This window comes from Notothenia rossii, assembly GCF_949606895.1.
Source record: "Notothenia rossii genome assembly, chromosome: 4".
Lineage (NCBI taxonomy): Eukaryota > Metazoa > Chordata > Actinopteri > Perciformes > Nototheniidae > Notothenia > Notothenia rossii.
The window spans coordinates 36,599,714-36,627,598 of NC_136902.1; the positions used below are offsets into that span (position 1 = coordinate 36,599,714).

The window sequence follows — 27,885 nt, forward strand, 5'->3', positions numbered from 1 at the left end:
CGTGAAACACTGACAAACAGGACCATGCACCACCCAGAACTTCCTACCTTTGCACACAAACATTGTTTTGTTCAACTTCAATCTGTCCTATACCTATAGTCAAACTAGCCTGCATTTTGAAACACATTTGCACAGATGCTTCCGTACCTATTTTTTTTCGGACTAGTTATCTAGTTTAAATCAATAACTTCCAACTTTGTCCCTGATCTTCACATCCCCCAGCACAGAAATCAAAGCCCCCATGGCTCATCCATGTCTCGAGGCGGTCACACAACAGAGGGGTTAATTCTCCCTTTTGTAAAACGCAGGTCTCCCCTTCTGGGTATATAGCCTGCAGGCCCCCCACCACTTCTCTACAGCAACACCCCTCCCCTTTTCTCCATGGCTGCTCCCCTCCATCAGCATCCTATCCTCCTCTCCTGCCTCTCACCTCGGGCCGTCCCTCCAGGAACCGCCCGCCATACAAGGAGCATCAGGTTGTGTTGATTAGGCACCCGGGTGAGTCTGTCCTCCCTAAAATCTGCCTGCTATTCACGGCTTAAGGGGGGGGGGATGCATAGAATTGGGGGGATGGGTGAGATGGGGTCCAGCTCTATAGCATTTTTCTCCCTGTTTTGTGTTTCACACCAAGATTGAAATGGCATCATCACAAACGCAACATATCCTAGTTTAAAATCTTAGCTTACCCTTTACTGTTTGTATTGACAAGGCCGATGTAGCAGCACTGATGAGCGGCAACATACAACGTTTTATTTATATAGTAGACAATATAGTTGAAATGTTGGTTACATTATGGTTTAGTTATTTTAAAGAGATCACCACTAAGTTGCTCTAGGGTCCTAATAAGACTCTGGTAGTTGGATTGTTTAGTGTATTTCGCTAAATTAGTTATTTCTAGGAAATGCACAGTTCCTCCTGTGATCATCTGATTTTTTACAAAAGTGTAATATTCTCACTATCTTTGCAGTATGTCCAAAACTTCAATAATTTTGGATTATTTTCAGTAGTTTCTACCTTTTAACCTGATCTCAAAAACTCACAATTGACATCTTTTACATTCTCGACCCTGCGACTTAAAGAAACGAGAGCTTTCCTCTCCAAAGTGTGATTGGCTTGCCGTAGCCCGAGAACCCTAAAAGTTCAGGATACTAAATCTGTAGGCCTGTGAGAGGCAGGGGGCGGGACCTGGCTGCCCCGTTTAAAGTGTGTCAGAATCTTCACTAGACGTCTAGTCTCTCTGTTGGGGTGCACACGGATTGACCACTCCTTTGGACTTTTCTTTTTTTCCTTGGATAATTGGGGAGTAAAAGCTAATCCACAAACATGGTAAGACCGATTTTATGTGCAAACGGCCTGTTGGTCTACACATCATGTTAACCCAGCCGTTAGTTATTAAGCCAGTTATAAAACCAAAAATAACGAAAGCATGTGAATTAGGATGTTGATGATTAATAAAGGCATTCTGAAGGTGTCAGAAATAAGTTGGCTGAGTGTTAAAATATGAATCTCTTGGATAAAATTGACCTTTTTCTGATAATTATATTTTTAATGTAAAGACTTTCTTGCTTAGCGTTTTGTAGTAGGATTCCTATTAAATTAAAACTTTGTCAGATTCTGTTGCAAATCTTACCGATCGTGGTTCAGAGTTAAGATGGGGGGAGTCTTTTGCGGGGGGGGGGGGAGGGGGGGGTCAGCTGGGAAGGTGCAGATTCTGCTTATGCGACAAATTCCTCAGGATTAAATGTCTGCAGGCCATATACAGCGCGCGTAATGTGTTGAGCCCGAAATAACTCAAGACTCCTCTTAGGCACGCTCAATAATCCTTTTGAGACTTGGCCATGCACTATATGCTGCACAAATCACTTATGACAGCATGTTATTACCAAAAAGACTTATCAGAAAGTAACTTAAAAATAACAATGATATATCTATAGCATATTCCTCAATGTATTGTTTGTTTTGTGCGTACTGGTGGTTTGACTCCCCTGTATCGCCATAATGATATTTCATAGGCTGATATGTCAGTGTTAATTGATCAATTAAACACTGAAATGGCGAATGAAGTAGTGACAGCGTGGCTCCTGTTTTCTTCCAGACTGACGCGCAACAAGAGGCCCGCGGCTACCTGAGCGAGGAAATGCTGGCTGGTGAGTATAGGCTACAGACTACAGTAACGCGTTACTTAAGTAATCTCGTTACTTTGCCCAGGGGTCAGTAACCTAAGAACTTGCTTGTGGGTTGCAGGAAATACGTTATGTGAAGTGGACATGTTGATTTTAATTGTATTTTCTATATATTATTGTGTTTTTAATATTATATTATTTACTTAAATATTAATACGGTGGTCTTAAGATAGAATATAGGGCGATAATATTCTCTAAAAATAAAAATAATGAAAAATGTGAAATAGGGTATAATGGTTGCAAAACACGTTTTTATCACAGAAATGTAACACATTGCTAATCAGATAATAAGAAGCATTCTGTTTTAGATTATCAAACTCCCCTATTATATATCACGGTAAAATGTGTCATCCAGTTCCACTCAACGTGTTACACCCCCGTTGTTCACACAGAGGTAGATTTTAATTACGTGTTGAACAACCAAGAGGGCAATGCGAAGTAGGCCAGTTTTTGAATAACGAGACACATTTCTTCATCCAGAGTTCAAAGCCGCCTTCGACATGTTTGACACCGATGGTGGCGGAGACATCAGCACCAAGGAGTTGGGTCAAGTGATGAGGATGCTGGGCCAGAACCCAACAAGAGAGGAGTTGGATGAGATCATCGAGGAGGTCGATGAGGACGGTGAGCGGCCGATAATAAAGTGTTACACTGAAAGCAGCACAGTATAGGCGCAGTCGTATTGTGCGCAATCAGTGTTTTACGCACAGACAAGAGACTCCGACACTCTATACGTTGTCCACATCACATACAAATAAATCAAGTTGATTGATTAAACTACTACAAAAAACTCTATATCGCATTATTTGGAACCCAAACTATGTGATTATGCGTTAGTTATGGGAGTATTTGCGCAGATGCGCAATCAGAGTATTGGCCCAAAGGCCCAAACAACATGCCGGTGACCTCTAAACAGATAATTTAGCTCTTAGTTTTGTTTTACGTTATATAAATCATTACATCACATGGATAGGGGTTCATTTACTTTAGGGTTTCCTTTCCCGTGGTTGATGCGTAAAATTTCCCCACGCTATGGTACACGGCATTGTTCGGGCCTGTTTGGGCTGACCATTGTTAATCAGTTATGTGGATCTTTATTACTCTCAGGTAGCGGTACCATTGACTTCGAGGAGTTCTTGGTCATGATGGTGAGGCTGCTAAAGGAGGACCAGGCCGGCAAGAGCGAGGAAGAGTTGGCAGAGTGCTTCCGTATCTTTGACAAGTACGTTAATGCTGTTACTGTCACGCTGTACTCATTTTAAAGAGTAGTATTTTTGTTTGCTCTATTTGTTTGTGTACACAATCCTTTACGTGTGTGTTTTTGCGCAGGAACGGCGACGGCTACATCGACAGAGAGGAGTTCGCTCTCATCATCCGCAGCACCGGCGAGCCCATCTCAGAGGATGAAGTCGATGAGCTGATGAGGGATGGAGACAAAAACACCGACGGCATGCTGGACTTTGACGGTACGGCATTTTTTGCTATTTTAAAGAATCCTTATATTTTTACAAATACTTTTACTTTATATTATGTACAAAACTTAGAAGAAAACACTTGATTATATAAATTGATCTCTAAGGTATCCGATTTTTTTAATAATCTTACATTGCCGTTGAACTACATTATATCTGATACTGATGTTTTAGTGACTTTAGTGTTTGTTACTTATATATTACTTATACTAGGTATATTTTGTAAAGTAATTATTTACTTATCCGGTTTCTTCTTCTTTTCCAGAATTCCTCAAGATGATGGAGAATGTGCAGTAAAACTGGAAAGACTCATGGACATTCCTCCTCCTCCCTGTGAACCCCCATTCTGAACGCATCTGACCCCCACTTACACACCCCCACGCACTCCCTCTCCTCCCTACTCTCCATCTGGTTCACTGCCTCTCTTCTCCATCCTTAAAGCCAGCCTCAACAGATAGCTAGGGCACTCGGTGGAGGGGGGGCCCTGGGGAGGGTACCCTCTTCCCCAGCTCACTTGTGAATGCAGAAGGATGCTGCGCTGACGCCTCACCCTGTGACAGGACGGCACGGCTGTAATGCAGAAATTTGCTGCACACACCTTTTGCATGCATTGACAGTTGCGTGTCATAAGTGCCCCCCTCCCGCACCTGCTGGAAAAGCTTGGGTCTACTTAGAGATCTAGATAGAACGGCAGCATTCTACCTACTCCTGGCTTAGACCAACGAATCCAACAACGTCACTGTGCAAAGAAGTAAAGTGCTTGAACAGAATAAATGAGTTAACACACATGCTCACTTGTAGTTGGCTGTCATATTTATGGTCTGTGTAAAAAAAATGTTTTGAGGAAAATCAATAAAATCTGTCTGTTTCTTCGTTTTGTCCATCGTGTTTAAAACCAGCCAGTGTAGTCTTTATCACTATTGCTGGACAAACTGTAGACTGATTGGGGGAACTGCTTTGGAGCAAAATACTTTTTTAAGTGTAAGGAAATTGGTAAAACTTTGTTTAGGCTTGTATCTCCAGGACCCAGGAGTTCAAAACTTTTAATCTCAATCAGATCCGATCCGATTTTGAAATCCCATTTTTTGTGATCCAGGATCAGACAAATCGGCCAGATTTTGTCCCTGGAGTTCAAAGCAATTCAGGATAGGATCAGCCTGATCCAGATTACGATTTTTCAAGATGACTAGATCCTGAATATCAATGCTTTAATCCTACCGATCGCCATCTAGTGGACATGAAAAATAATACAAGGAAGACAAGAGACCACATTGCAGAGACATCTATAATGTTTAATTATATTTTTTTATTTGAAAGGTGATGACAGATGATGGACTTTTTTTTTGTTGAAGATATTTTTACTTTAATTTAAATTACATTTGTGATTGACAATCTTTGCTGTGATACTTTTATGAGCATAAACATTTATGTCATCAACATTTGGTTGAAAACAAAATAGGCCACCACAAACGTGAGCAAAAATGGAAAAAATAAAATGTATTTCCCATGAAGGCTAAAAATGGTGTATTATTTCAGTTAACAAACTTTGCCATCTTATTTAAATTGAAACATATTTTAAAATAAATTGTACAGTACATTTTGCTCTAGTAATCCACTGGAAATCCACCCCTTTGGTGGGATCAGGATAATCCAGTTTTTGGGATCAAACTGATCCCTTGTCGGTTTGAACTACCCATTTTGAAGATTTGATCCAGATTAAAGCCTTGATTGGATTTCCTGATCTGATCGGATATGAAAGTGATCCTAATCCTGTTTTTTGGTTTTGATCTCCCCAAAATCCAAATCTGATCTGATCAGATAGGGATTCAAAGTTTTGAACTCCTGGGCCCTGGCTATAGACCCCTGACTGTGGTTAAGAAATGTGATCAAGCAATTATGAGGATAATCAGGGTTTGAGTCCTAAAAAAGATGTGGATTATTTTCTAGTTGAATACATTTTTCATTTTGTCGATAAAATGTTAGAATTAAGTAAAAGTTTTCCATCAGACTTTCACAGGGTCAAAGTTGACGTGTTTAACTTGTTTTTGAGAACCTTTCAAAATAAAATCAAAATATTAAGATTAAAATAAAGCAGCAAATACCCACATTGAAAAGCTATGACAAGAGGATTTTGATTTTATGTTTAGAGACTAAAAACGTATAATTGCTAATTAATGTTAGCTGTGGCATATGTCATGAGAAATACAAGTTGGTTGGCTGTTAACCACTATTAGAGGGTTACGTTAACAAGTTTTTGTGATATTGAGCAATAAATGTCACTTTTCCAGATTTAAGGAAAAGTCGATTTAAATGTCAAGCTGTGCCTGTTTTGGAAATATTTTTAAGGAATAATAATGTTGACAATTCATGCAGGAAAAAGGTTTGGACTCTCCCCAAAATATATTCTTGGTAAACAAGGATAGAGAAGATTTGTGTGGATGTTGTCCATGTGTTCAGGAAAAGAATAAAACTACCATTCTGTTAAGATATTGGTAGATTTAATCAATCATTTAAATGGAGCAAAATTGAGTGTATTTGTGTATGCTGTTATGTTGACCCCCTGGCATGTTTAATTAACTTAATGTTATATATTAATCCCGTCATTTGCTTTTAAATAAACACGCACCTATGCATGCGTTTGATCTGGATGTACTTGCTATTTTATCAAAGAAACAGTCTCTTCTGGGTATTCTTATATATTAACATTAATGACTACATATTAAAACAACAATTCTTTATTGAGAATCCCAGACAGACAGTATGAGAACAGGTAACAATGTGTGTCTGCCATACCACCATACGAAATAATAAACGTTATTAAAAACAGACTTTGGACAGCAAGTCAAGTCTGAACACAGGACAGCTATTGAAAAGCCATTACAAATAATGTAACAGCCATATTTTGTTTATGAGCCATAATTAGCTTCATCGAAAGCTTTGCGGGCTCTCTTCAGCTCCTCGTTCATGGTCAGCAGGTCTTTGACTCGGGCGAACTTCCGAGGGTCCTTCCGAATTAGAAAAACGATGTCCTCCACCTGGACACGGCCCTGGCGTCCGATAGACATGGCTTTGTGGGTCATTTCGGTGACAAACTCGATAACCAAGTCCTCCAGAATATCCACAGACTCAGTATACGGGTTCTGGTCGTCTCCAAATCCGTACATCATGCACCGGAGCTCCTTGGAGAAGAGCCTCTTCCTCTTCCCGTGGCCGCAATCCACTCCGCCGGATCCGTCGTCCATCTCCTCATCGTAGCCAGTCTCGTCCTCCTCATCCGCCATTCTGCTGAAAAACACAAGAAAACTATAAAAAAAAACTCAAATAGAAAAACGCCTTATCATCGAGCCTCATTATATATGCTAACAAAACAAAATATGCGTGTGTAAAGTAAACAGAATACCCACATTCGTGTTTAATTTACCTTGTAATTCAGCGCAGCACTGAGCACAACATAACAGACTTTCTGTTGACTTCCGGTTTTTCCTTCTTCTGTTATTTTAAAGGCGGTTTACAAACAGATTTCAGTTGCATTTCTTCCGGTTTTCTTCAACTGGAAGTTATTTGGGGAGAACAGGGGAGTGCTGTAGAGAGTACTGCCCCCTAGCGGTTATTTTACTTAGGAGTCGTCTCTGCTCACCGCTACATACAGTTTAAGGTTGATAAACGAATGTTCTTCAGCCATATATTCAACCCCATGACAACATGACTAACGGCAGGTATCTTTAAGCATTTTTCCTCTCACACTTCCCTTCTTTTTCTTTAGTTTGCTGCCAGCAAATGTTGTTGTGTTGCAGGCCAAACTCAACTTAGAAACATAACTATTTAACATACCAGTGTTTATGTGGTTCACCGCCATGCTACATTATAAATTCACCACTGGAAGACCGCGTTAATTAAATCTCACTTCCTTTGGGTGGGCCACATGTAAGCCGAATTGAAGAACGGTTCACACTCATTCGAGCAAAGGCTGCGGTTGTAATGCTTGTGACTTGTAAGTGAGAAATAAACCCGGCCACTAAGACTGCACAGATGTATCAATGGAGTTCTCTATGTGGGTGTCGTCATACAAAAACAATGACACGTCACGGTTTGGCGCACTGTCACTATTTGCAGAACTCAGCGGATGTTGACAGCTTAAATAAACGTTATTGTCTACGCAAAGACATAACGGATTTGTTTATTTAGAAAGTTAGCTAGCGTTAATGAACCTATACCAAATATACAATAGCAGGCAAATATCCACTAATGGGCTCCCGTTATAAAGTTACTTTGGTTACTAACAACTGGACAAACTCAGCATCTGCCATCTGTTGAGGGCAACCACTACATTGGCTATTGGTGAGTTCATTAGCTAATATTAGACGATGCTCTCTAGTTAATAATAGTGAACTGTTTATAGTTTGTAGGCTAAATGTGGCTAATGTGGGGGAATCTTGCTTACGTGGTTAAACAGCTAGCTGATAGTGGTTGCCAACTTAAGCTAACACTAATGTTGCCATTAAGCTAACAGTGCAGCAGGCTAATGTATAACTCTAATAACTAGCTAACTATCTAGCTACTTGTTCAGGTGTAACATCCCTAACCTCTGAATCAGAAACAGGTATTTTTTACCAAGGTTTACACATACGAGGGATTTATCCTGGTGTATGGTGCCTACATAAACACAGTTAAAGAAGATGAAGTGTAAGAAAAACAACCAAAACTATTATAACATAATAAAATATAGGGAAATAAATAAATGAAATATAAATACACCAACAAATCCGTACAGTATAATACGAAAATACTAATAAAATAAAACAATACATATGCAGTATTGACATGTGGAGTAGGCAGCTGTGCAGATATTAACACCTTGTTTCTCCCCCCTCTCTTGAAGCTATGGCTGATAGGAAAGGCTGCAGATTCTGTTTGGAGATGACATTTCTACATTAGCTGTCTTTTCTGGATCTTTTCTTGATCCTGACAGACCTGTATGGCGTGCCCGGTCCAGTTCCTCTGCCGGGGAATTCGCACTGTTGGATTAGTTCTCCTATACTATGCCTTCTCTATAGGCATCACATTCTATAACAAATGGCTGATGAAGGTAAGTGAAGAGGTCTTAGGAACAGGACTGTTCATCTGCACAGGGCATGCAGGGTTTTCTCTTGGGTGTTAAAACCATCAAACCAGATTAACATAGCGTTTCTGTGTTTTTCTCACAGGGCTTCCACTATCCCCTCTTCATGACATTAGTTCATCTCACCATCAACTTCTGCCTGTCTGCTCTGACTCGAAGGGCCATGCAGTGCTGGACAGGGAAACCTCGCGTAATTCTGAGCTGGACAGATTACCTCCATAAAGTGGCTCCTACAGGTGAGATTTTAGTGGAGAGTTTTATATAACTGTTCAGAATGCATCAGTCTATGCAGCGAACACATGATAAGCAACTGATAGTCAGCTCTTATCATGTTCAGAGTACTTTGACTAAAGTCCATTTTGACGCATACATTACATCACACATGAGGATAGTAAAAGATTAAAAATAAGCCCGCATTGCAATCATCACAAGCTTATATATATATTAAACCTGATGTGTTTTTAATTGGGCAGACACTTTTGAAGTGGATTGCACATTTTCTGTTTTGTCTTTAAAGGAGGCCTTTTATGCGCATTTTCAGTTACACAAATGTACTTTGACATGTCTCCATGCTTTAATGTTCAAAAGGCTCTTCTTTTTTTCTCTCATACTGCCTGTGCTGCAGCACCTCTTTTCACCCTCTGTCTAAAACCAGAGCCCAGTCTGCTCTGATTGGTTAGCTGGCTGGCTCTGTTGTGATTGGTCAACTGCTTAGAGATGTCCCAACCCTTATCAAATCACGTACAATGTGTTGGAGTGCTTGCCAATAGATCCGTGAGTGTTAGATAGTGATGTGTTAATGTTATTGAAGTAGGGTTGGGTACCGAAATCCGGTACCGGTTCCAACATTTCGATTCCATCGGTATCGTTTAGAAATGTTAGTTTCGGTTCTGCTTATCGATTCCTAAGGAAATGCATCTCGCCGCTTTCTGTACTGTTGGACGGGGGCGGGGCGTGTAGCTAGCACATGATGTCAGCATTGTATATGAAGCAGGGTATAGAAAAACATTATTGAAATGAAAATATAATGTATGTACTTTTACAAACAGTGAGCAGCTGTAGCATGTGTATTGCAGGACATGTGTTGGACACAGACTGTGTGGTTGTCTCACAAGCAGGTTGCAGTGTAACATCAGAGGAGACTGGGCCAACTGTACATTCTCAAACTGCACCACTTAGAACTGACTAAACAATGCAGAGATTATTTTAATATAATTGTATTCAATAACCGCAACAAAATTACAGTATGAAGTGATTTGTAAATAGGAATACAGATATGACTTAATGTTTTCATAAATATATTTTTCTCCCTGTGAAATTCGCATGGGAATTATTTTTACCCTCTCAAAAAAAACGAATCGAGAACCGAAAATAACCGGAATCGAAAAGCAGAACCGGAATCGTTAAAATCCAAACGATACCCAACCCTATACTGAAATAAGAAAAGGAGTCCAATGGAGGAGATTCAGACAGGGGGTGGGGCAGTGTGTGGGAGAGACACTCCCTCTAAAGGGAACACAGGGATTTTATCCTTTGCAGACCATTTACATGCACAGAAACCTACATGTATAGAACACACTACAGGAAAGGATCATCCTAAACAGTCATAAAACATTATAGATATTTGAATGTGTAAAATGCCAACATTTGAATGGCAATAACACGTTATATATGTGGTAAGTGTTAAAGATAATTGCGAAGTAGTGATACAAGAACCCCATTTATTGCATTTGTGTTTAACTCCTCAACTCTGTCTTTATGACCCAGCCTTGGCAACAGCACTGGATATTGGACTCTCCAACTGGAGCTTCCTCTTCATCACCATTAGCTTGTAAGTTTTCTTTTTCTTCAGATTGTGTAAAAGAGGATGCTTCTTTAATTCAAACTGAAACACTTAAGGTTATACACATTGTAAATACCCATTTATTGTGTATTCCATACTTAAGTGTGGCTATTGTTTTGTGTCATTCAAGGTACACCATGACCAAATCTTCAGCAGTGCTTTTTATCCTTTTTTTCTCTCTGGTGTTTAAACTAGAAGAGCCGGTGAGTGACCTTTTTTTCCAACTTCAATCACTTGTTGAAATCATTTGTTGATATAATTCTTTCTTCCTTATTATGTTCCCTTCATAGTTGTAGTGCATACTGGCTGTAAGGAAATGGCCTTTTATCAGATAATGTGCAGCAAAGGCAGAAGTGAAAGTGATTGTTCGGACAAAGGGCAAAAACCTGCGGAGTGTTCTCGTGATTAAATCAAATTGATTTGACTAACCCTTCACCGTCTCACCTCTCTCAGTGCCTGGATTTGAAAGGAGCCACTTGTATGAAATAGATATTTTCACCGCTCTGATTGTTAGAGCACTGCAGAGTAAAGAGGCAGAAAATGGGTGTCCTCTTGTGTGGACATGCATGGTTCTAAATGGGACCATATATTTTACGTAATTATACGTTATATATATATTTTAATATAAATGGACATATTCATGAAAGGCTCACATGCAGAGTGAGAGGTGAGCATTACATCACCAGTATCCTAGCAACAACAACAACCAATGCCTGCATGAAACTTCAGTGAAGAGAGTTCTCAAAGTTGACATTTAGGCAATCGTTACATTTAACTAAGTTTTATCAGCACATAGCTGAAATAATGATATGTAGTATATTCCTTCTGCAGTCTAATTTGAGGGGAACTCGAATTAGCAGGGCACATATGTGTGGGTTTGCTAATGTGGGCTGTATAGTCATTTATTGACATTTACAAATTGTGCTACAGGTAATGTTCTGTTTATGCTAGATTATTAAAGCAAGCAGCAAAGCCATGGCCAGCTAATCCATTTCAACTGATCACATTATTCGTGGCAAATTCAGTTTCCATTCATAAACAGACAAGAGCTAAGGAAGGCCAACACAGCCTGAATATTTGTGACATCACTAAGAAAGCCCATTCAAAATATGATATCAAGTGTGCTTTTTCCCTTTTCCCTTTCTATCCATTCAAAACAATTCTTTTTGGTCTGGGATTTCCTCTTTTTTCTCTTACTGTCTCTCCTTGTCTCTCTCTTTCAGAACCCATTCCTGGTGGTGGTGGTCCTGCTGATCTCCAGCGGTCTGTTCATGTTTACTTTTGAGTCCACCCAGTTCAACCTGCAGGGCTTCAGCATGGTGCTGCTGGCCTCCTTTATCGGCGGGATCCGCTGGACCCTCACTCAGGTCCTCATGCAGAAAGCAGAGCTGGGTCAGTGTTGAGTCACACTCTGTAAAATGATTCAATGATGTGTAGCAGTCCTGTTTTATAGGTGCTTTTCTTAAACACAACCAACACTTACATTGGAATAGGACCTTTGGCTCACACATCCAGCCACAATGAAGTAAGATATGTTAAAGATGAATAAACAATTTCTTTAAAACATTTGAAAGTGGCATGTTGAATAGAAAATGTCAAATGATGAAAATGTTTACAACAAGATTTTGGCTGTTTAGTAGGTCAAAAGACTAAAGTCATCTAGTCATTTTCATTGATTTTGTGATAAGCAAAGCAGCCCTGTCGCCTTGAATGAATGATAGATAATATAGTGGCCATTTATATTTACCAATATAATATATATATATATATATATATATATATATATATATATATAAATATAAATATAAATAGATGCTTAAGTGCATGAGCTTCCCATTCAAACCCTTGAAAGATTCTTCACAGAAAAAATACATTGTATTCGAAATACAGCTAAAAAAAAGAATCAGACAAAAACCTCTGACTATTCGGTGCACCTCATTTTGTGTTTTCTTTAATGTTTTGCCATGAACCTGAGGAATTGGTTTTGAAGACTGATGCAAGCCTATTACCAGTACTTTCTCCTCTTAATTCGTTTGTAATGTTCTGCTCTCCTCCAGGCCTTCAGAACCCAATAGATACTATGTACCACCTCCAACCTCTTATGTTTGTTGGCCTCTTTCCCCTCTTCCTGTATAATGAAGGTGAGTACAGTCTTAATCTGTGCTTTTCAAATCCTCGCTTTGTCCTCACTGCAGTAAACTAAACTAAAGGTACTTATGGAAAAATGTCATTAACCATGTTTCTGTTTGCATATTTGTACGCACATTTGGAAGTATCACATTGGCAAGTATCAGTGTGTCAGTAAAACTCCCTAAACGGGGAAACATGTGTTTGTTTGATTTGTGGTTTTGAACTTTGTGTATTGAACCCAGAATTTGGCGGCGAATAACATCGCGCTGCTCTCCAACTCGGTGGTGACACTGGTAGAGCGGTCCACCACAGAGGCAGAGGAAATCAGCAAGGCGGCCAGCACGGTGCTCACTCTGTGCGCGTCCGTCGCTGTCTCCCAGGTGAGGATTTCCGTGTGGGAGACAGATCCAGCGCCACCTCTGGCTAAAGCAGGCGTCTGTTACGGAGACGGCCAGAAAAGTGCTACTGGACGCTCCAATCAGCCCGGACGGGCTGTTCGGACCCCAGTTCCACGCCATGGTGGAGTCCATGAAGACGGCCGCGGAACAGGCAGATGGCATTCGCCAGCATGTCAGCTGGCTCCAACCTGCTGAGCGGCCACAGCGGCACCAACGCCCACAACAGCCGCGGCGTCCACGCCGGCCACAGGAGGCCGCAAGCGGAGAGACAGCAACCGCCTCGGCGTCAGACTCGCCTTTCGGCGGCTGCAGGGGCTCCGTCCCACGTCTCTGCTCCGCGAGAGCATCCGAGGAAGCAGAGCCGGTAATTAAGCCGGCTGCCACTAATCTGTTGATGAGGTAGACAACAAGGCTCCCTGCAGAAGCCTGCTAGTTTTAACCCATCGGTTAATAACCTGCAGAGCTCGCGGTATTCCTCTGTCCGAGATACGCCTCCTACACACGGTCATAATAACCCATGATCGCCGTTGTAACTTCTCATGTGGACAGCACTGCACACACCTCCACTCATCCCCTGAGCGTGTACACGCCTCGTGATGACAGCCGGAGTGAAACGCAGCGTGTGGAGGCTTCCTCGCAACCCTTTCGCCTCACGGGCAGCGGCGGTGATGGCGTGGCTCGTCACCATGACGACCATTACGGCACATCACAGAGAAGCCTCTCCCCCCAGCAGTTCCATGGGATACAATAAACACTCCTGTCCTCCCAGGAACAGTGTCTTGCGTGGTTTTTACTCCGCTTTTTTTCTAAATCTCGGAAAAGAACGGGGGAGTCGCCCCGTTGCTGAACAATCAATGTGTTGATTCGCACAGACAACAGGCCACGGCTATGGAAGCAGCCTACCTCAATCGCCAGGGAGGAGTACGATATGCGCAGCTTCTGAACGCAGCTAGGCGGCTGCTGTTCTGTGCGCGCACACACGTTGCTCTTATCAGAGCAATGTATATTCCCGGCGAATTGAACAGAGGGGCTCGCAGAGCAGCCGTGTTATGCGAGGAGTACGGAGACTCAGACCTGTGTCACGCGCACTGGCGCCTCAGTGGGATTTGGCTTTGGTGTTAGGCGCACTAAAGCAAAGCCCCATTTGAACCTTTAGACCAGGTTCCCCTTAAACTGTTGTCAACCAAAGTAGTATTACTTTTGGCTCTATCAGCGAAAAGGGTGAGTGATTTGTCTGCTCTCTCTGTGGCTCCGTCATGCCTCCGGATCCAAGGAGATGGCAGTTCAGCTGTTTTACGCCCTAACCCGGCTTTTATGCCAAAGGTCATCACAAGCTCTTTTAGAGTCGAGAGTGATCACCTTGGATGGCTTCTTTCCCCCTCCTCACAGGTCGGAGGAAGAAGCCGCGTCTCATCTCCTCTGTCCTGTGCGCGCGCTGTCCTGCTAATGGCGCGCAAGGCTGCCTTGCGCCATTCTCAGCGCCTGTTTGTGCATTATAGAGAGGGCTCGATCGGGCAGCCTCTATCTGCACAACGGCTGTCACACTGGCTGTGTGAAGCTGTGTCACAGGCTTATGTCTCCTCTGGGGTGGATCTCCCGGAGAACATCAATGCGCACTCCACCAGAGGAATGTCCTCCTCCACGGCTTTGCACGGAGGAATGTCAGTAGAAGACATTTGCACTGCTGCATCTTGGTCTTCCCCCTGTTAATTTATTCAATTGTATTTCAGGGATGTCTCCCATTCCTCTCTGACACACCCTGTACGGAGTGAGTGACGTCAGGGATCCAGCTGTGCGCCTCTCTTCTAGCTCTCGGCAGGCGGAGACCGGCCCTTTTTCCCTCTTATGAGAGGGATGTTTTCTTTTTTTCCTCTTGACACATTTTGTACGGAGTGTCTTGTCAGAGTGAGTGACGTCAGGGATACAGCCGTGCGCTCTCCTGCCTGTCTGCACGCAGAGAGCTTCTGTTCCCCCTCTTTTTGTCACTGGGCAAAGTATGACCTTCGTCTCTACTTTTCACAGCGGCAGGTATGTATTGTTCCCAGCCTTCGTCCCCTCATGGAAAATATTCATGTTATGCTATATTCCAGGGACGGTGATGCGCCATTACGCATGGCACAACAGGCATGGGGTGTTATTGAGCAGGTGTGTCTGTGCTTCTAGTGCCGGGCGGACCCAGTGGGGCGCAGACTACATCATGCTTCGCCCTTAACACTAGAACCGCCAGAGGTCGCTGTATACCTAAAACCGCCAACGGGTAAAGTTTAGCCGCTATTGATTTCCAAGGTACAATGTACCATACAGAACAGTGAGTTTTGATCGCACAGGGATGATATGTATACCAATATAATCTGTGGACTTTCAGCTTTTCATATTATATAGTTTGTAGAGATAGCATGAAGTATAAAATATCGCTACAGTGCTGATTTAAATGCTTGGTGTTAGACTTGTGTTTTGTTTAGGTATATATCTCTATCTCTCTCTCTATCTATCTATAACTATCTATCTGTCTGTCTATCTCTCTATCTATATATCTATCTATCTATCTATCTATCTATCTATCTATCTCTCTATCTATAGGAACAGCAGTAGACAAAAGGCGTTGCTATAGCAACACGTCATGTTTATGTTTACGCGCGAAATCAACAGCGCGAGGATCGCTGCATATTCTATGGTAGAAATATTACCCACTCTCGCTAATAAACGCTTGATGTTAGGCTTGTGTTTTGTAAAGGTAAAAATGCTTCAAATCTTCTGATAGCCTTTTACTCATAAAAAAAACAACAACATGACAATAATATAAATTAATATAATAATGTATTTGTAATATAATTGAACAACAGATAACACAGAACGTATACAAATAACAAAAAATATCAGAGAAGAAGAACAATAAGAACGAACACATCGATCACAACGCTTCACAAACACTCAAACACAATTGTTGCAAACACTGAGCACCTTGGCTGTGCATTTGCCACACACAGCATCCCCACACTTGACACATTTGCAGAACGTTTTATTCTGCATGCAGTGCGCCTTCACCATGCAGGTCATTATCCTGCGCTCTTCTGCACCAGCACCGCTGAAGGGCAGGTCCGCAAGTGGTGGCGCTTTTGATGCCATCCACTCAGCGCGCAGCTCGTGTGCCAGCTGGAGCATGAAGTCCCTTCTCGGTATGTTCTCCTGGCTCATGCAGCTCCTGTACAGCACCCAGGCATTGATGGCAGCGAGATCCAGCACATTATAAAAGACAGCAACGGGCCATCTACGCGTGCCACCTGAGGGAAACATAGGATTTAGTAAAAACGATTGACCAATGCAGTGTTTTCTATAGGCCTAAAATAATAATAATAATAACAACAATAATAGCCTACCTTTCACCGAATATTGGCGAGCCATTTGATCGAGCACGTCAACCCCCACTTTTGAGTGGTTGTAGTATTCCACAGTCTCTGGCTTTTTCTTTCTTTCTGTGGAGATGGCCACATGCTGGTGTTGCGTGCTGAGTATTGTCACGTTTCTCCTCGGCTTGCACTGGTAGACTGAGAGCACCATTTTGTCGCTCTTCAGCACCTTGGTGCTGAACAGCTCAGATCTCCCTTGCAAAGAGGGTGGGAGCTCCCGCTTGTTGCGCTTGATGGTTCCCACTAGGCTGGTATTTTTGGCGAGAAGCGCTTTGGCGAGAGGGAGGGAGGTAAAGAAATTGTCAGTGGTTATATTTCTTCCCTTACCAACAAAGGGCTCCACCAGCCTCAGCACCACGTTCTCTCCTAGCCGTTGTGTTGCTGGCCTGCTGGCATCTTTTCCCAGGTAAGGGAAGCCATTCAGCATGTATTTGCTGTCAACGTCAGCTGCCAGCCAAAACTTGATGCCAAATTTGTCCGGCTTGTTGGGCGTACTGTGTGAATGGACATCTTGATTTGGTCGGGAATAGCTGTTCATCCAATGTGATGTCGGACCCTGGCCTGTAGGACGCGATTTAATTTTCGACAAAACTATCCCACACCTTCCTCACGTGCGTAAACTTGTCGGTGGTCAACCGGCACCGGCGGGTCTCCTTTTTATCAAAGCGCAGGTAGCGCATGATTTCCCGAAACCTGTTCCTCGACAGTGTTGCGTTGAAGAACGCGTTGCCCCACTGCTCGGACCAGAAACTCTCCATCTCAATGTTCTTCCCACAATATGCACCTCTCACATAGAGAAGCGCAATAAAGACCTTCAGCTCCATAATAGAGACATCCCAGGTGGCTCTGTCTCTCCGCGCTTCAGCAATTGTGCAATCACGGATTTCCTCCAACATTACATTATCACACAGACACATAAATGCTGTGAGTTTGTCAGTAATGTTGTGACGTGCGTGTGGTGTGGGGCCAGCAGACTCCGTGAGGATGTTCTGTATCTGCCGTCTCCCTGCGCCTCCGCAAGGCTCCATGACCGTCCACACTGTGCCATCTTTCCCGATCTCTTGGGCTGGTGACGGCTCAGTGGCACACACTAAATAGGAGAGAGGAAAACACTACTTTAGACTAAAGTATATCTCATAAATGTTTATTTGATTATATTACATCCTCGAAAAGGCAATGAAAAGATCATTTGTAAAAAGAAAAGGCATATCTATATGCCTTGATATCTTAGCCTACGATTTGTAGAAAAGTAGGAAATAAAAAACAAGAATCATCATACCTTCTGCATGGGCTGGTAAAGTAGGCCCATCTGCAAGCGGGGGATCAGGATGGGACGGCCTCACGTTCCGCGGAGGCTCAGGATCGCTGTCAGATGACCCATCAGAGGCAGAACAAACAACAGGACACATCACTCAGTCCTGATACTTCCCCACCATCAGACTCTGCTTCGCTCAGACGGTTTAGCAACGCTAGTGCCTCCTGTACGTTCATGAGTCTCTTTCTTTTGTCCATTTTGGAAATATAACCGGCTCTCTCTATCTATCTCTCTCTCTATCTATCTATCTATCTATTAATCTATCTCTCTATCTCTCTATCAATATATCTATCTATCTATCTCTCAATCTATCTATCTCTCAATCTCTCTCTCTATCTACAGCAGTAGACAAAAGGCGTTGCTATAGCAACACGTCATGTTTATGTTTACGCGCGAAATCAATAGCGCGAGGAGCGCTGCATTTCTATGAGGTAAATATTACCCGCTGGCGGAAATAGATATAAATAGCAATTTCTTTGACGATTTTTTCAATCTGACTTCATATTGAAAAATTTTAACAACACAGGGTGTTACATAACACACTTTCAGGAAAAGTCACGGACTGGGAGACGTTAATATTTTATTGAAAAAAAGTCACATACAATAAAAAAACAGCTGCGGGTAAAATTTACCCGTTTGCGGTTCTAGTGTTAACCCAATAGCGATAGCCTTAGAGGGCGAAGCCATATACGAAATAGAACTGAGGTTACCTAGTGTAACCCCAGCTTCTATGAGTAAATGGGGTAGCCCTCTAAGTGCTGGGCCCCACTGGCTCTACGAATAGCTGAAGAAAAGTTAATTTGTATGGGAGCAGATTGTCGGGCCTCCTAACTATTTATACCGGAAGGAAGCCCGAGGGTGGGGCCCACCTTGCGGGTGGGCGTGGACTACAAGTGTTTCAGTGCTGCGCGGGGGCGCAGGGGGATTACCCAATAGCGATAGCCTTAGAGGGCTACGCCATTTACTCATAGAAGCTGGGGTTACAGTAGGTAACCTCAGTTCCCAGCCTTCGTCCCCTCATGGAAAATATTCATGTTATGCTATATTCCAGGGACGGCGATGCGCCATTACGCATGGCGCAATAGGCATGGGTTATTATCTGAGCAGGTGTGTCTGTGCTTCTAGTACCGGGCGGACCCAGTGGGGCGCAGACTACATAATGCTTCAGCCTTAACCCAATAGCGATAGCCTTAGAGGGCGAAGCCATATACGAAATAGAACTGAAGTTACCTACTGTAACTCCAGCTTCTATGAGTATTGGCGTAGCCCTCTAAGCACTGGGCCCCACTGGCTCCTCGAATAGCTGAAGAAAAGTTATTTTGTATGGGAGCAGATTGTCGGGCCTCCTTCCTATTTATACCGGAAGGGAGCCCGAGGGTGGGGCCCACCTTGCGGGTGGGCGTGGACTACAAGTGTTTCAGTGCTGCGCAGTTGCGCAGGGGATTACCCAATAGCGATAGCCTTAGAGGGCTTCGCCAATACTCATAGAAGCTGGAGTTACAGTAGGTAACTTCAGTTACAAACCAACACATTTAAGGAATATTTGGTAGTTATGGCCAGGACTGATGTCAGCGAGAAGATTTAACTCTAAATAAATACATTATTTTCTGGTAGTTTTTGTTGTTTTTTGATGGGGACATTTTTGTCCTCATAGGAAACAAGAGCAACTTTTTAAAATCAGAATTGGTTTTATTACCAAGTTTACACACACGAGGAATTTGCTTTGGTGTAAATGGTGATACAGAAACACAGTCAAAAGAACAGTTTGTTGTTGTTTTTTGAAATGGGGCGAAAAATTAAAAACTATTTTAAAAACAAGTGAGCCATAAAGGCTATGTGACGTTTTCAATGAATTTGACTTGAACATCCTGGTGTATGAATGGACCGAGAACTTGTATATAATCCTTGGAAACATCATTGTACATTCTTCTCTCTCCATCTTGTTTTCAGGACTGAGCCTCAGCACCTCAGAAAAGTTATTCCGAGTGACAGACCTCTCTCCTCTCCTGTATTCGCTCATCACGCTGAGCATCGGCGGCATACTGGCCTTCGGTTTAGGCTTCTCAGAGTTCCTGCTGGTCTGCCGAACCTCCAGCCTCACGTTGTCCATTTCAGGGATTTTTAAGGTATTTTTATAATTGTTTTAAGTAAAAACGTCATAAACAGGACTACATGTTGTGTCCTAATGTTGTTCAGCTCTATCCAATGACCTCTTTCTTTCTCTCGATGTGTGGTGTTGTTTTCCTGTAGGAGGTGTGCACTCTGCTGTTGGCAGCTGCTCTGATGGGAGACAGAATGAACATGATAAATTGGCTGGGATTCGCCGTGTGTCTTTGCGGCATTTCATTGCACGTGGGAATCAAGACATATTATTCCAAAAGTAGGTGTTCATTTAATTGTTATTGTTCATAATACTGTTAAAATGTATTTTGGCAATAGCATATTAATAACCCTGTGCCCTACTAGGGAACTTTTTATTTTTCATGTTTCATTTTTCCTTAACTTAAAGGTCCCATGTCATGCTTTTCTGGTTATTAACCATCCCCTTGTGTGTTATGAAGGTTTTTCTGCATGTAAACAGTCTGCAGAGTCACAAACACTCAAAGTACACACTGTAGCGAGTAAAACTGGGTGCGTTCAAACCAGCCTTGTATAGTCCGGTTGAATCTAGCCCTGGTGCATTTAGCCGCTTGGTGCGGTTCATTTGGGTCGGTGTGAACACAGTCCGAGACCTCTGAAGTGAACTAAACAGCCGGACTCTGGTCCGCTAAAATAGGTGGTCTCGGAACGCTTGCTGGCGAACTCTGGAGCGGTTCATTGCTGGCGTGAACGCAGTCCGCACCAAAACATAGGAAGCGTCGTATTTACTTGTCACAAGAACGCGGATGTCTTCAAAAATCTTTAGCGAAAGAGTCTTTCAAGACATCCGCGGTTGTTTAGTTAAAGAGTGAAGCAGAATGAAGTGTTGAACAGTGTTGTGTAAAGTACAAATTCTCCGTCAGCTACATAAAAGTAAGAACACCTGTTGTCGGTGAAACGCCCTACCTGACTGCAGAACATCTCTCGTTATGTGTTATAATGTTTTTTAATGGACGTTGTCTGATTATATAATCATATGCACGGGCCGCTAGTGTCTGTCGATCTCCAGATTAACAGCAGCTTTAGAATAACCTGCCGAAAGTGCCGATGCTCCATGGCGGAGGCTCCGGTAGAAATTGCCGGGATTTGCGTTTTTACCCCCTTAATATCTGACCAATGGTTGAATAGCATTTCCGTGCACATGACTTGTGTTTAAAGTTTATAGTCCGTTTGAGTTTTGCCCGTGTGAACGCAAACCGAACCTTCTGAAGAATGAAACAATATAACAAACTGTGGTCTGGTGTGCACCAGAGAAGCGGACTATTAGGTGTGAATGCACCCTAACACAGAAAAGACCTTGTTTTCTTCCTGGGTTCCGTAACGTGTGAATACCCAAATCAACAACAAATGACCGGATTGGCCAAATGGACCAATCCGCGGAGCACCTCACACACCAGGATCCCTTGGCTAACTAACAGGGAGTCCCATTGACTTGCATAGAGCTCCCTGAACGCTGTTAATAGACGAGTTGGGATCGCGGAGAAATGCTCTCCGCAGACCCATTCTCACAGCGTTAACTTTTAAACCTTTTTCTTACTCTATATCAAGCCACACTTATTGTTTTTAACTCAGCTATGAGTGTTTGTGTGTGCTCAGGATGAGTTTAGCTTGTTCTCGCTGTATCGCCAACCCGGAAACCTCGCAGCAGCTGCGAGCAGCAACGAGCAGCAATGAGCCTCGCAACGTCCCGACCAATCAGAGCACACTGGGCTCACAGGGAGGGGGGGGGCAGGAGCTCAAAAAGCCGTTTAGGACAGAGAGTGAATACCTGGTGAATACACATACTTTACAGAGATGCTGTATGAGAAACCAATGTGAGTTTGGAAAATTGCACAATTTAAATCTATTCTAGTAGACCTCAACAATGGAATTATGATCAGTAGAAATGGCCATGTCATGGGACCTTTAAGGCTGTGATAATGCATATGACATACATTTGGGTAAGCTTGTGAGTCTTTATATTTTTAATGGGAATTTGGATGGAAGTGGGTTTTCCAAACACCAAGACGACATCAATGACCCTTAAGTCCAATTTGTCCCCATTGAAACCCATTAAAACCACTGTCTTTGATCCCACAACCATTACAGCGTAACATAATGGATTACATATAAAGCTTTCAGTGGTCCGTGGGTGCCCCCTAGTGGTCTGTGAGTATATTGGTAACATTTCACATGTGTATCTAAAATTGTTTAAATAAATGGAACAGTGTACATAATTAACTTGTGTTTAATGTTAAATTCATGTTAAACTTGTGCCTGCAACCATAGTTTTACTGTATTTTATTTTGAAAATCCACAGCGGAGGTTGTACTACATGCGTTGTATTTTGCATTTCTCTCAGCAGCCAACGATCTGTGAGTCGGCTCGGACATAAACTCCATAATAAAAGGAGTCTACATTTCATATGAGGTGTAAAACCTATGGGCATTTTAAATCGCATTTGAAGTAAATGCTTGTAGAATCTGTAGTTGTATTTGTATTGTTGATTTAATGTGTGAACGAGGCGATATAGAGAAGGTTAAGCTGTCATTATTAGGCTGTAATTTGTTACTGTTGGAGTGGTAAGCAGGCCTATTGTTTTTGGATATTTGGGGAGTTAGGTGGTCTGTGTGTGTTTTTTGTATTGGTTAAGTGGTCCTTGGTATGAAAAAGTTGGAGAAAATCTGCACTATAGCAATAAGCAGCACTGTATGGTAAACAAGAAATGGTGATATTCATTATATGTTTGCTGGCTTTGGCTCTGGAGGTAGATGGCAAGCATCCAATTGGAATATTGATGGTTTGATCCACAGCCCCTCAGTCAACATGCTGCTGTGACGGCAAACTTAACCCTAAATTACTCCTGATGGACAACTGTGTGTCAATGTAAGTCTCCCTGAGCAGGTTGCACCTTGTATGGCAACTTCTTATTCTTTATGAGGATCCCCGTTAGCACTAGCATGAGCATTGGCTATTCTTTCTGTGAAATGTTATGTATGTTTTGACACACAGTCAAACATACATAAAATAAAACTTAAACAAAACAGCTCATTATTTCGTGCAATTGACAATTCAATATGAAGTGAAAACTAAAATAATAATAATAATGCTATTTTAACCATCTTAAAGCCAAACAAACAGAAATACAAATAATTGTACATAATTATACATAGCCACAGGAACAGTTCACTTTTACTTTATCATGCTGAGAGGTTTTCTCAGTAACCTTTTGAATTTTACATTAAAATTCTTGTGAATGATGTGGACCTCTGCCTCTAAGAATGTGGGTAAATAAGTGAATGCTGATTTTTATATGTAAAATTGCTATATAAATGCAGTCCATTTAAAGGTCCCATGTCATGCTTTTCCGGTTATTACCCGTCCCCTTGTGTGTTATGTAGCTTTTTCTGCATGTAAACGGTCTGCAGAGTCAAAAACCCTCAAAGCACACCCTGTACAACTCTAACACAATACCTGTCTATGCTGCCCCATAACGCCTCGTTGGACATTTTTATTTTCATTTCTGGGTACAGTGACGTGACCATGCCCAGGTCCAAATGGACCAATCCGTGGAGCTCCTCACACACACACACTCACTCAGCCGTATCTTTTCTCAGCCGCGATACTCCGCGGAGTTTCGCCGGCACACTCAACCTTATCTTTTCTCAGCCGCAGCTGCGTGGATCTCCACTCACAGTTTGCCACACACTCACGTGTGTGTGATCAGGCTGAGTTCAGGCTGAGTTCAGGCTGAGTTCAGGCTGAGTTTCGCGCTGTCTCGCAGCAACCAGGACGTGACACCAGTAATACAGCTCACACTGTCGGCTCCTCGAGTCTCAAAGGGCGGAGCAGCGAGCACCGCAACGTCCCGCCAACACGGCACCCAGACCCCACGCAGCATTCTCATCTGTTTTTCATTACTGGTGTCATTTTCTGGTTGCTAACAAACGCCATTGTAACACATAAACACACATCAGAGCACAGTGGGCTCATAGGGAGGGGGGGGGGCAAGAGCTCCAACAAGCCGTTTAGGACAGAGAGTGAATACACATACTATACAGAGGTGCTGTATGAGAAACCAATGTGATTTTGGAACATTGAACAATGTAAATCTATTTTAGTAGACCTCAACAATGGAATTATGATCAGTAGAAATGGCCATGACATGGGACCTTTAACATTTTGTCCTATTTTCCGACAGGTAAGGGACAATCTTTAAGGCAGCTCAACAGTAAGAGCCCGGAGCTGGAGCTGCCATTACTGCGGCAGAACGGAGACGATTCAGCTGCTGAATTCAATGATGAAGATGAGGAACAAGAAATCACTCTGCACTAACAGCATAGGATATGGGCCCACGATTTTCATTCTCTTTCCTTTACTCTTCACCAGATGTTTTGAACATTGACATCAATGTTGGGACACACTGCCACCACAAGAGTAACCAACTCTTCTCCTACACCGATCATGTCTTCAGGCCAGGCCCGGGCCTCATTATGTAGCTCTACATTAACTGGGGACTTGAAACAAGTTATGATCTTGTGCCTTAGGGAATCTTCGAAAATGTAGCTAATACATGCAAGTGTCAACAAAGTCCGATAAATGGGTAACGAGAGGGTGTTGAAAGAATACTTTGACGGCTTGAATTGTAGTTGGTCATTTGTCTTTGCTAGATACTTGTCATCTTCTTGCATTGTTGTAAACCAGTGCTTCTCAAAGTGTGGTCCGCGGACCACTGGTGGTCCGTGAACACTCCCTAGTGGTCCGTGAGTATATTGGTAAAATTTCATATTTGAAATAAATAAATGTAAGTTTTTTCGCACTCTCGCAGGAATATCTCCGCAATGGAGCGAGGTTAAGTTTCACTTTCGATTGCATGATATATCCCAGAGCAACACCTTCATCACACATGTTGCCACTTGTTTGTACCATTTTCAGGCGATTTGTAATCTGTTCTAGAAAAACGATGCGTTTTTTTATATTTGTGGAGTTAGGTGGTCCGCGAGTGTTTTTGTATTGGTTAAGTGGTCCTTGGTATGAAAAAGTTTGAGAAACACTGTTGTAAACCAAAGGATGAGAAATAGTTTGATGGGGTTACACATGGATGCGAACTTGTCAAATGTTGGTGAAAATCGTTATGAATTCAGACTACCGCAAAAAAAATCAGCGCATCCCCCTTGAGTTGTGACATTGCTCAAATGTATGAAAACAAAGTTTAGAAATCTGTTCGCGTTCACTCTGTTGCTTTAGGTGTAACTGACCTGTTGCTAGGGTGCACTCTGGTATTATATACAATTACTAATCTTACTTTTTTCGTAAGTGCCTTGAACTGATGCTGCCCTCTACATTAATTTTGAAGCTGTAATATGACACATTTTAAAGCTTATTTTCAACACATTTTCTTCTCTGGCGGGCCTTAGGGGTTTAATTTATTTTTTTCTTAACCTTTTTCACCCGGGTGACTTTGCACCCCTGTTTTCCAGTGTCTGGTTTAGGAAAAATCCACTTGAAGTGAAGGTGTCCCGGTATCCCTGGAACCCAGATTGGGTACAAGGGTAGCATCATTTCAGATTCAGTATTATGTCATTTCTATCTGTTAGTCATGTAGCCCGACTTATTTAAATGTTACTGTGTAAAAACTAGATCTGAGTTAAACACTGCACAAAACAAATCAATACAATGAATTTTGTGTGGTAGTGTTACCACTGACAGGTCTCTCTCGAAAATGAGACCTTGTGTCTCAATGAGATCTAAACCTGTATAAATAAAGGCTAAATAAAAACATATACACATGCAGATAAATTAGGTTTGTAGGGCAGCAAGTAATTGACATTATAAATTAATATATATATTCAGATAACAGGAAGAGGACAAAGAATACATCAAACCATCACATTTGAGAAGAAAACAAATAGGAAATATTTTGCATATTTTTCTTTTAAAAAATCACCTTAATGATGAATTCATTGCTGATTAAGACCAAAGGATGAGTCAATGTCTGGACTGGTGGGAGAAAGCCCCTTATAACATGCTATGATGGTGTATGTATTGATATTGGAAGATGTCACAATATGATCATTTTAATGAATGTTACTTTAAAAGCTATCTCAGCTAACAGCATTCATTTAATTCAAGTAAAACTCAGCTGGGTTTGAGACCACTTATTGAGTCTAAACGTAATGGTATCTAGCCATTATGTAAAGAGTTGTGAAATGGCTTTGCCTTAATGTGCCTTGTCGATGTGACAGCAGTCAATAAGCCTAATTTCAAATAACTATTTACGATCTTAATGGAATCCAGAATTGTGTAGCTGAGGTTATTGATATTAAAGCCATTACACAGCAAATACATTTACAGTGTTTTTTTCTGTAAATTATAGAATTGTTGTACAAAATTCAGGGAAAAAACTTTTTGAAAATGTTTCTTTTTTCTTTTCAGAATAACACTTTAAAATGTCTGATTTACAGGGAGAGAAGATGCCAAAATAAAAGAGATACATGAGTCAAATGAATTATTTGACATTAAATGCCATATCTTCTGCTGCAATGACTGCGATTGAGTTACACAATATAACTTAAAAGACATTACCAGCCCTGCACCTAGTTGACTGCCTAGATTTATAGTTTAGCCTCAGAGTATTGCTACTTTCCAACACAGCTGTTTTGAAACTATTTAAGGTACTCTAATGCAGTCTTCATGGAATAAGAAGTGCCTGAGATGGATCCATCTTCCCTGCAAGGTATTGGTTTTCAGCCACTGCACTATGGTCACCAGGGTGTGGTCAAATAGATGAGTAACTGAATACAAATTACTAGAAACATTTTGTAATTTCTTAAAAAATGGATTGCCTTACAAATGATACAGTTCATATTTTAGTTTTAAGTATGAGATATCCCCTTAGGAAACGAAAAGCGGTTTATACCTGGTCACCTTTAGGGTATTTACTGGGTGCTTGCAGGGTATTTTAGAGGAAATTAGTCATTGCTTATACTCTAAGTATTTTATAACATGTATGACACTGATGTTTTTTTTCTTTTGGGATGTGTCTAAAAACGAATAAACAGGTTACCTGGGGTAAAACATTTGTATCTTTCTCAATTGCACAGCTATACAAATGTTGTATTGATATCCAAGGGTGGACAACTTACAATTATACAGTTTGAAAATGAAGCAATAACAAGATGCGCTGTTCTTTTCCTCTTTCAATTACACAGTTAAATTGGTGTGTGGGCTGGATTATGAAATATCCTCCACGTAAATTAACCGTACACTTAGAGCTCATAAAAAACCTTCAATCAAGACAAAATTAATATTGGTAGGCCTATCTACAGTTGGTCAAATCAAGTCTACTTTGCCTTATTTGAAAGACGTATCAAACATGTAATCAGGGAAAATGTCAGAATGTAACTATCATTTGATATCACATTTTTTAAACGAAATCTAGGCTGATTATAGTGGGTTTCTTTTTTATTTGAACCAGAATTTCTACGAACCAACCATATGGTCTCTTAACCCTCCTGTTGTCTTCGGGTCAACGATGTACTATACTCTCATCAATCATAACTTTTTTGTTTTACATTCGATTGCATTAAGGCTTTATGATATCCTTCACAGTAGACATTTGAACATATCCGGATCAGATAAACCCCCCCCCCCCACACACACACACACACACACACACACACACACACACACACACACACACACACACACACACACTCTCTAGATATGTGTGCCCATCCCCCCACGTGGATCACACCTGGCACACGCAATACATGTTCAGTGTCTTTTCTTTGTATATTTACTGCAGTTTTTCATGTATACCAGTAGTCTGATGCAAAATAATTTGAAAGGGTGTTAAATGAAATTTGGTGATGATTAATGGTTTTTGTGTTAATGTAAT

The 27,885-nt window shown here is 41.8% G+C and overlaps 4 protein-coding genes across 9 annotated transcripts; 2 read left to right on the forward strand and 2 right to left on the reverse strand.

Moving 5' to 3' along the window:
- Positions 1-1,178: 1,178 nt before the first annotated feature.
- LOC307036953 (troponin C, skeletal muscle) lies at positions 1,179-4,449 on the forward strand. Its single transcript, XM_079677628.1, has 6 exons — positions 1,179-1,326; positions 2,096-2,147; positions 2,664-2,807; positions 3,291-3,405; positions 3,513-3,649; positions 3,921-4,449. Exons 1-6 carry the CDS (start codon positions 1,324-1,326, stop codon positions 3,950-3,952), a joined length of 483 nt encoding a protein of 160 aa, XP_079533754.1. The 5' UTR covers positions 1,179-1,323; the 3' UTR covers positions 3,953-4,449.
- Positions 4,450-6,374: 1,925 nt separating this feature from the next.
- taf13 (TATA-box binding protein associated factor 13) lies at positions 6,375-7,220 on the reverse strand. Of its 4 annotated transcripts, none has more exons than XM_079677629.1 (2): positions 7,077-7,220; positions 6,375-6,940 (listed from the first exon to the last, which is right to left on the reverse strand). In XM_079677629.1, exon 2 carries the CDS (start codon positions 6,934-6,936, stop codon positions 6,562-6,564), a length of 375 nt encoding a protein of 124 aa, XP_079533755.1. In that variant the 5' UTR covers positions 6,937-6,940; positions 7,077-7,220; the 3' UTR covers positions 6,375-6,561. The 4 variants fall into 4 exon arrangements, with proteins under 4 accessions (XP_079533755.1, XP_079533756.1, XP_079533758.1 ...); XM_079677630.1 differs by having other exon boundaries at positions 6,375-6,937; positions 7,077-7,212; XM_079677632.1 differs by having other exon boundaries at positions 6,375-6,937; positions 7,060-7,158.
- Positions 7,221-7,258: 38 nt separating this feature from the next.
- On the forward strand, positions 7,259-26,493 carry LOC307036950 (solute carrier family 35 member C2-like). Of its 2 annotated transcripts, none has more exons than XM_079677623.1 (10): positions 7,259-7,371; positions 8,535-8,741; positions 8,860-9,010; positions 10,542-10,605; positions 10,748-10,820; positions 11,841-12,009; positions 12,675-12,758; positions 19,818-19,993; positions 20,118-20,247; positions 24,187-26,493. In XM_079677623.1, exons 2-10 carry the CDS (start codon positions 8,631-8,633, stop codon positions 24,318-24,320), a joined length of 1,092 nt encoding a protein of 363 aa, XP_079533749.1. In that variant the 5' UTR covers positions 7,259-7,371; positions 8,535-8,630; the 3' UTR covers positions 24,321-26,493. The 2 variants fall into 2 exon arrangements, with proteins under 2 accessions (XP_079533749.1, XP_079533748.1); XM_079677622.1 differs by lacking the exon at positions 7,259-7,371 and adding an exon at positions 7,434-7,993.
- Positions 13,519-19,809, reverse strand: LOC307036951 (piggyBac transposable element-derived protein 4-like). Of its 2 annotated transcripts, none has more exons than XM_079677624.1 (3): positions 18,852-19,809; positions 16,523-18,577; positions 13,519-16,426 (listed from the first exon to the last, which is right to left on the reverse strand). In XM_079677624.1, the coding sequence occupies exons 2-3, from the start codon at positions 17,088-17,090 to the stop codon at positions 16,077-16,079; spliced, it is 918 nt and encodes a 305-aa protein (XP_079533750.1). In that variant the 5' UTR covers positions 17,091-18,577; positions 18,852-19,809; the 3' UTR covers positions 13,519-16,076. The 2 variants fall into 2 exon arrangements, with proteins under 2 accessions (XP_079533750.1, XP_079533751.1); XM_079677625.1 differs by having other exon boundaries at positions 16,523-17,642; positions 17,832-19,809.
- Positions 26,494-27,885: the final 1,392 nt, after the last annotated feature.

What these genes read in the sequence shown, in the direction of transcription:
- LOC307036953 (XM_079677628.1), top strand. An exon ending in GAGCGAGGAAATGCTGGCTG is followed by an intron (nt 2,148 to 2,663) that starts GTGAGTATAGGC and finishes TTCTTCATCCAG; the next exon opens with AGTTCAAAGCCGCCTTCGAC. An exon ending in TGCTTCCGTATCTTTGACAA is followed by an intron (nt 3,406 to 3,512) that starts GTACGTTAATGC and finishes GTTTTTGCGCAG; the next exon opens with GAACGGCGACGGCTACATCG.
- LOC307036951 (XM_079677624.1), bottom strand. Translation starts at nt 17,090, where the DNA reads ATGAACAGCTATTCCCGACCAAATCAAGATGTCCATTCACACAGTACG. An exon ending in TCGCCAATATTCGGTGAAAG is followed by an intron (nt 16,427 to 16,522) that starts GTAGGCTATTAT and finishes TGTTTCCCTCAG; the next exon opens with GTGGCACGCGTAGATGGCCC.
- LOC307036950 (XM_079677623.1), top strand. Translation starts at nt 8,631, where the DNA reads ATGGCGTGCCCGGTCCAGTTCCTCTGCCGGGGAATTCGCACTGTTGGA. An exon ending in ATAACAAATGGCTGATGAAG is followed by an intron (nt 8,742 to 8,859) that starts GTAAGTGAAGAG and finishes TTTTTCTCACAG; the next exon opens with GGCTTCCACTATCCCCTCTT. An exon ending in CATGCAGAAAGCAGAGCTGG is followed by an intron (nt 12,010 to 12,674) that starts GTCAGTGTTGAG and finishes GCTCTCCTCCAG; the next exon opens with GCCTTCAGAACCCAATAGAT.
- taf13 (XM_079677629.1), bottom strand. Translation starts at nt 6,936, where the DNA reads ATGGCGGATGAGGAGGACGAGACTGGCTACGATGAGGAGATGGACGAC.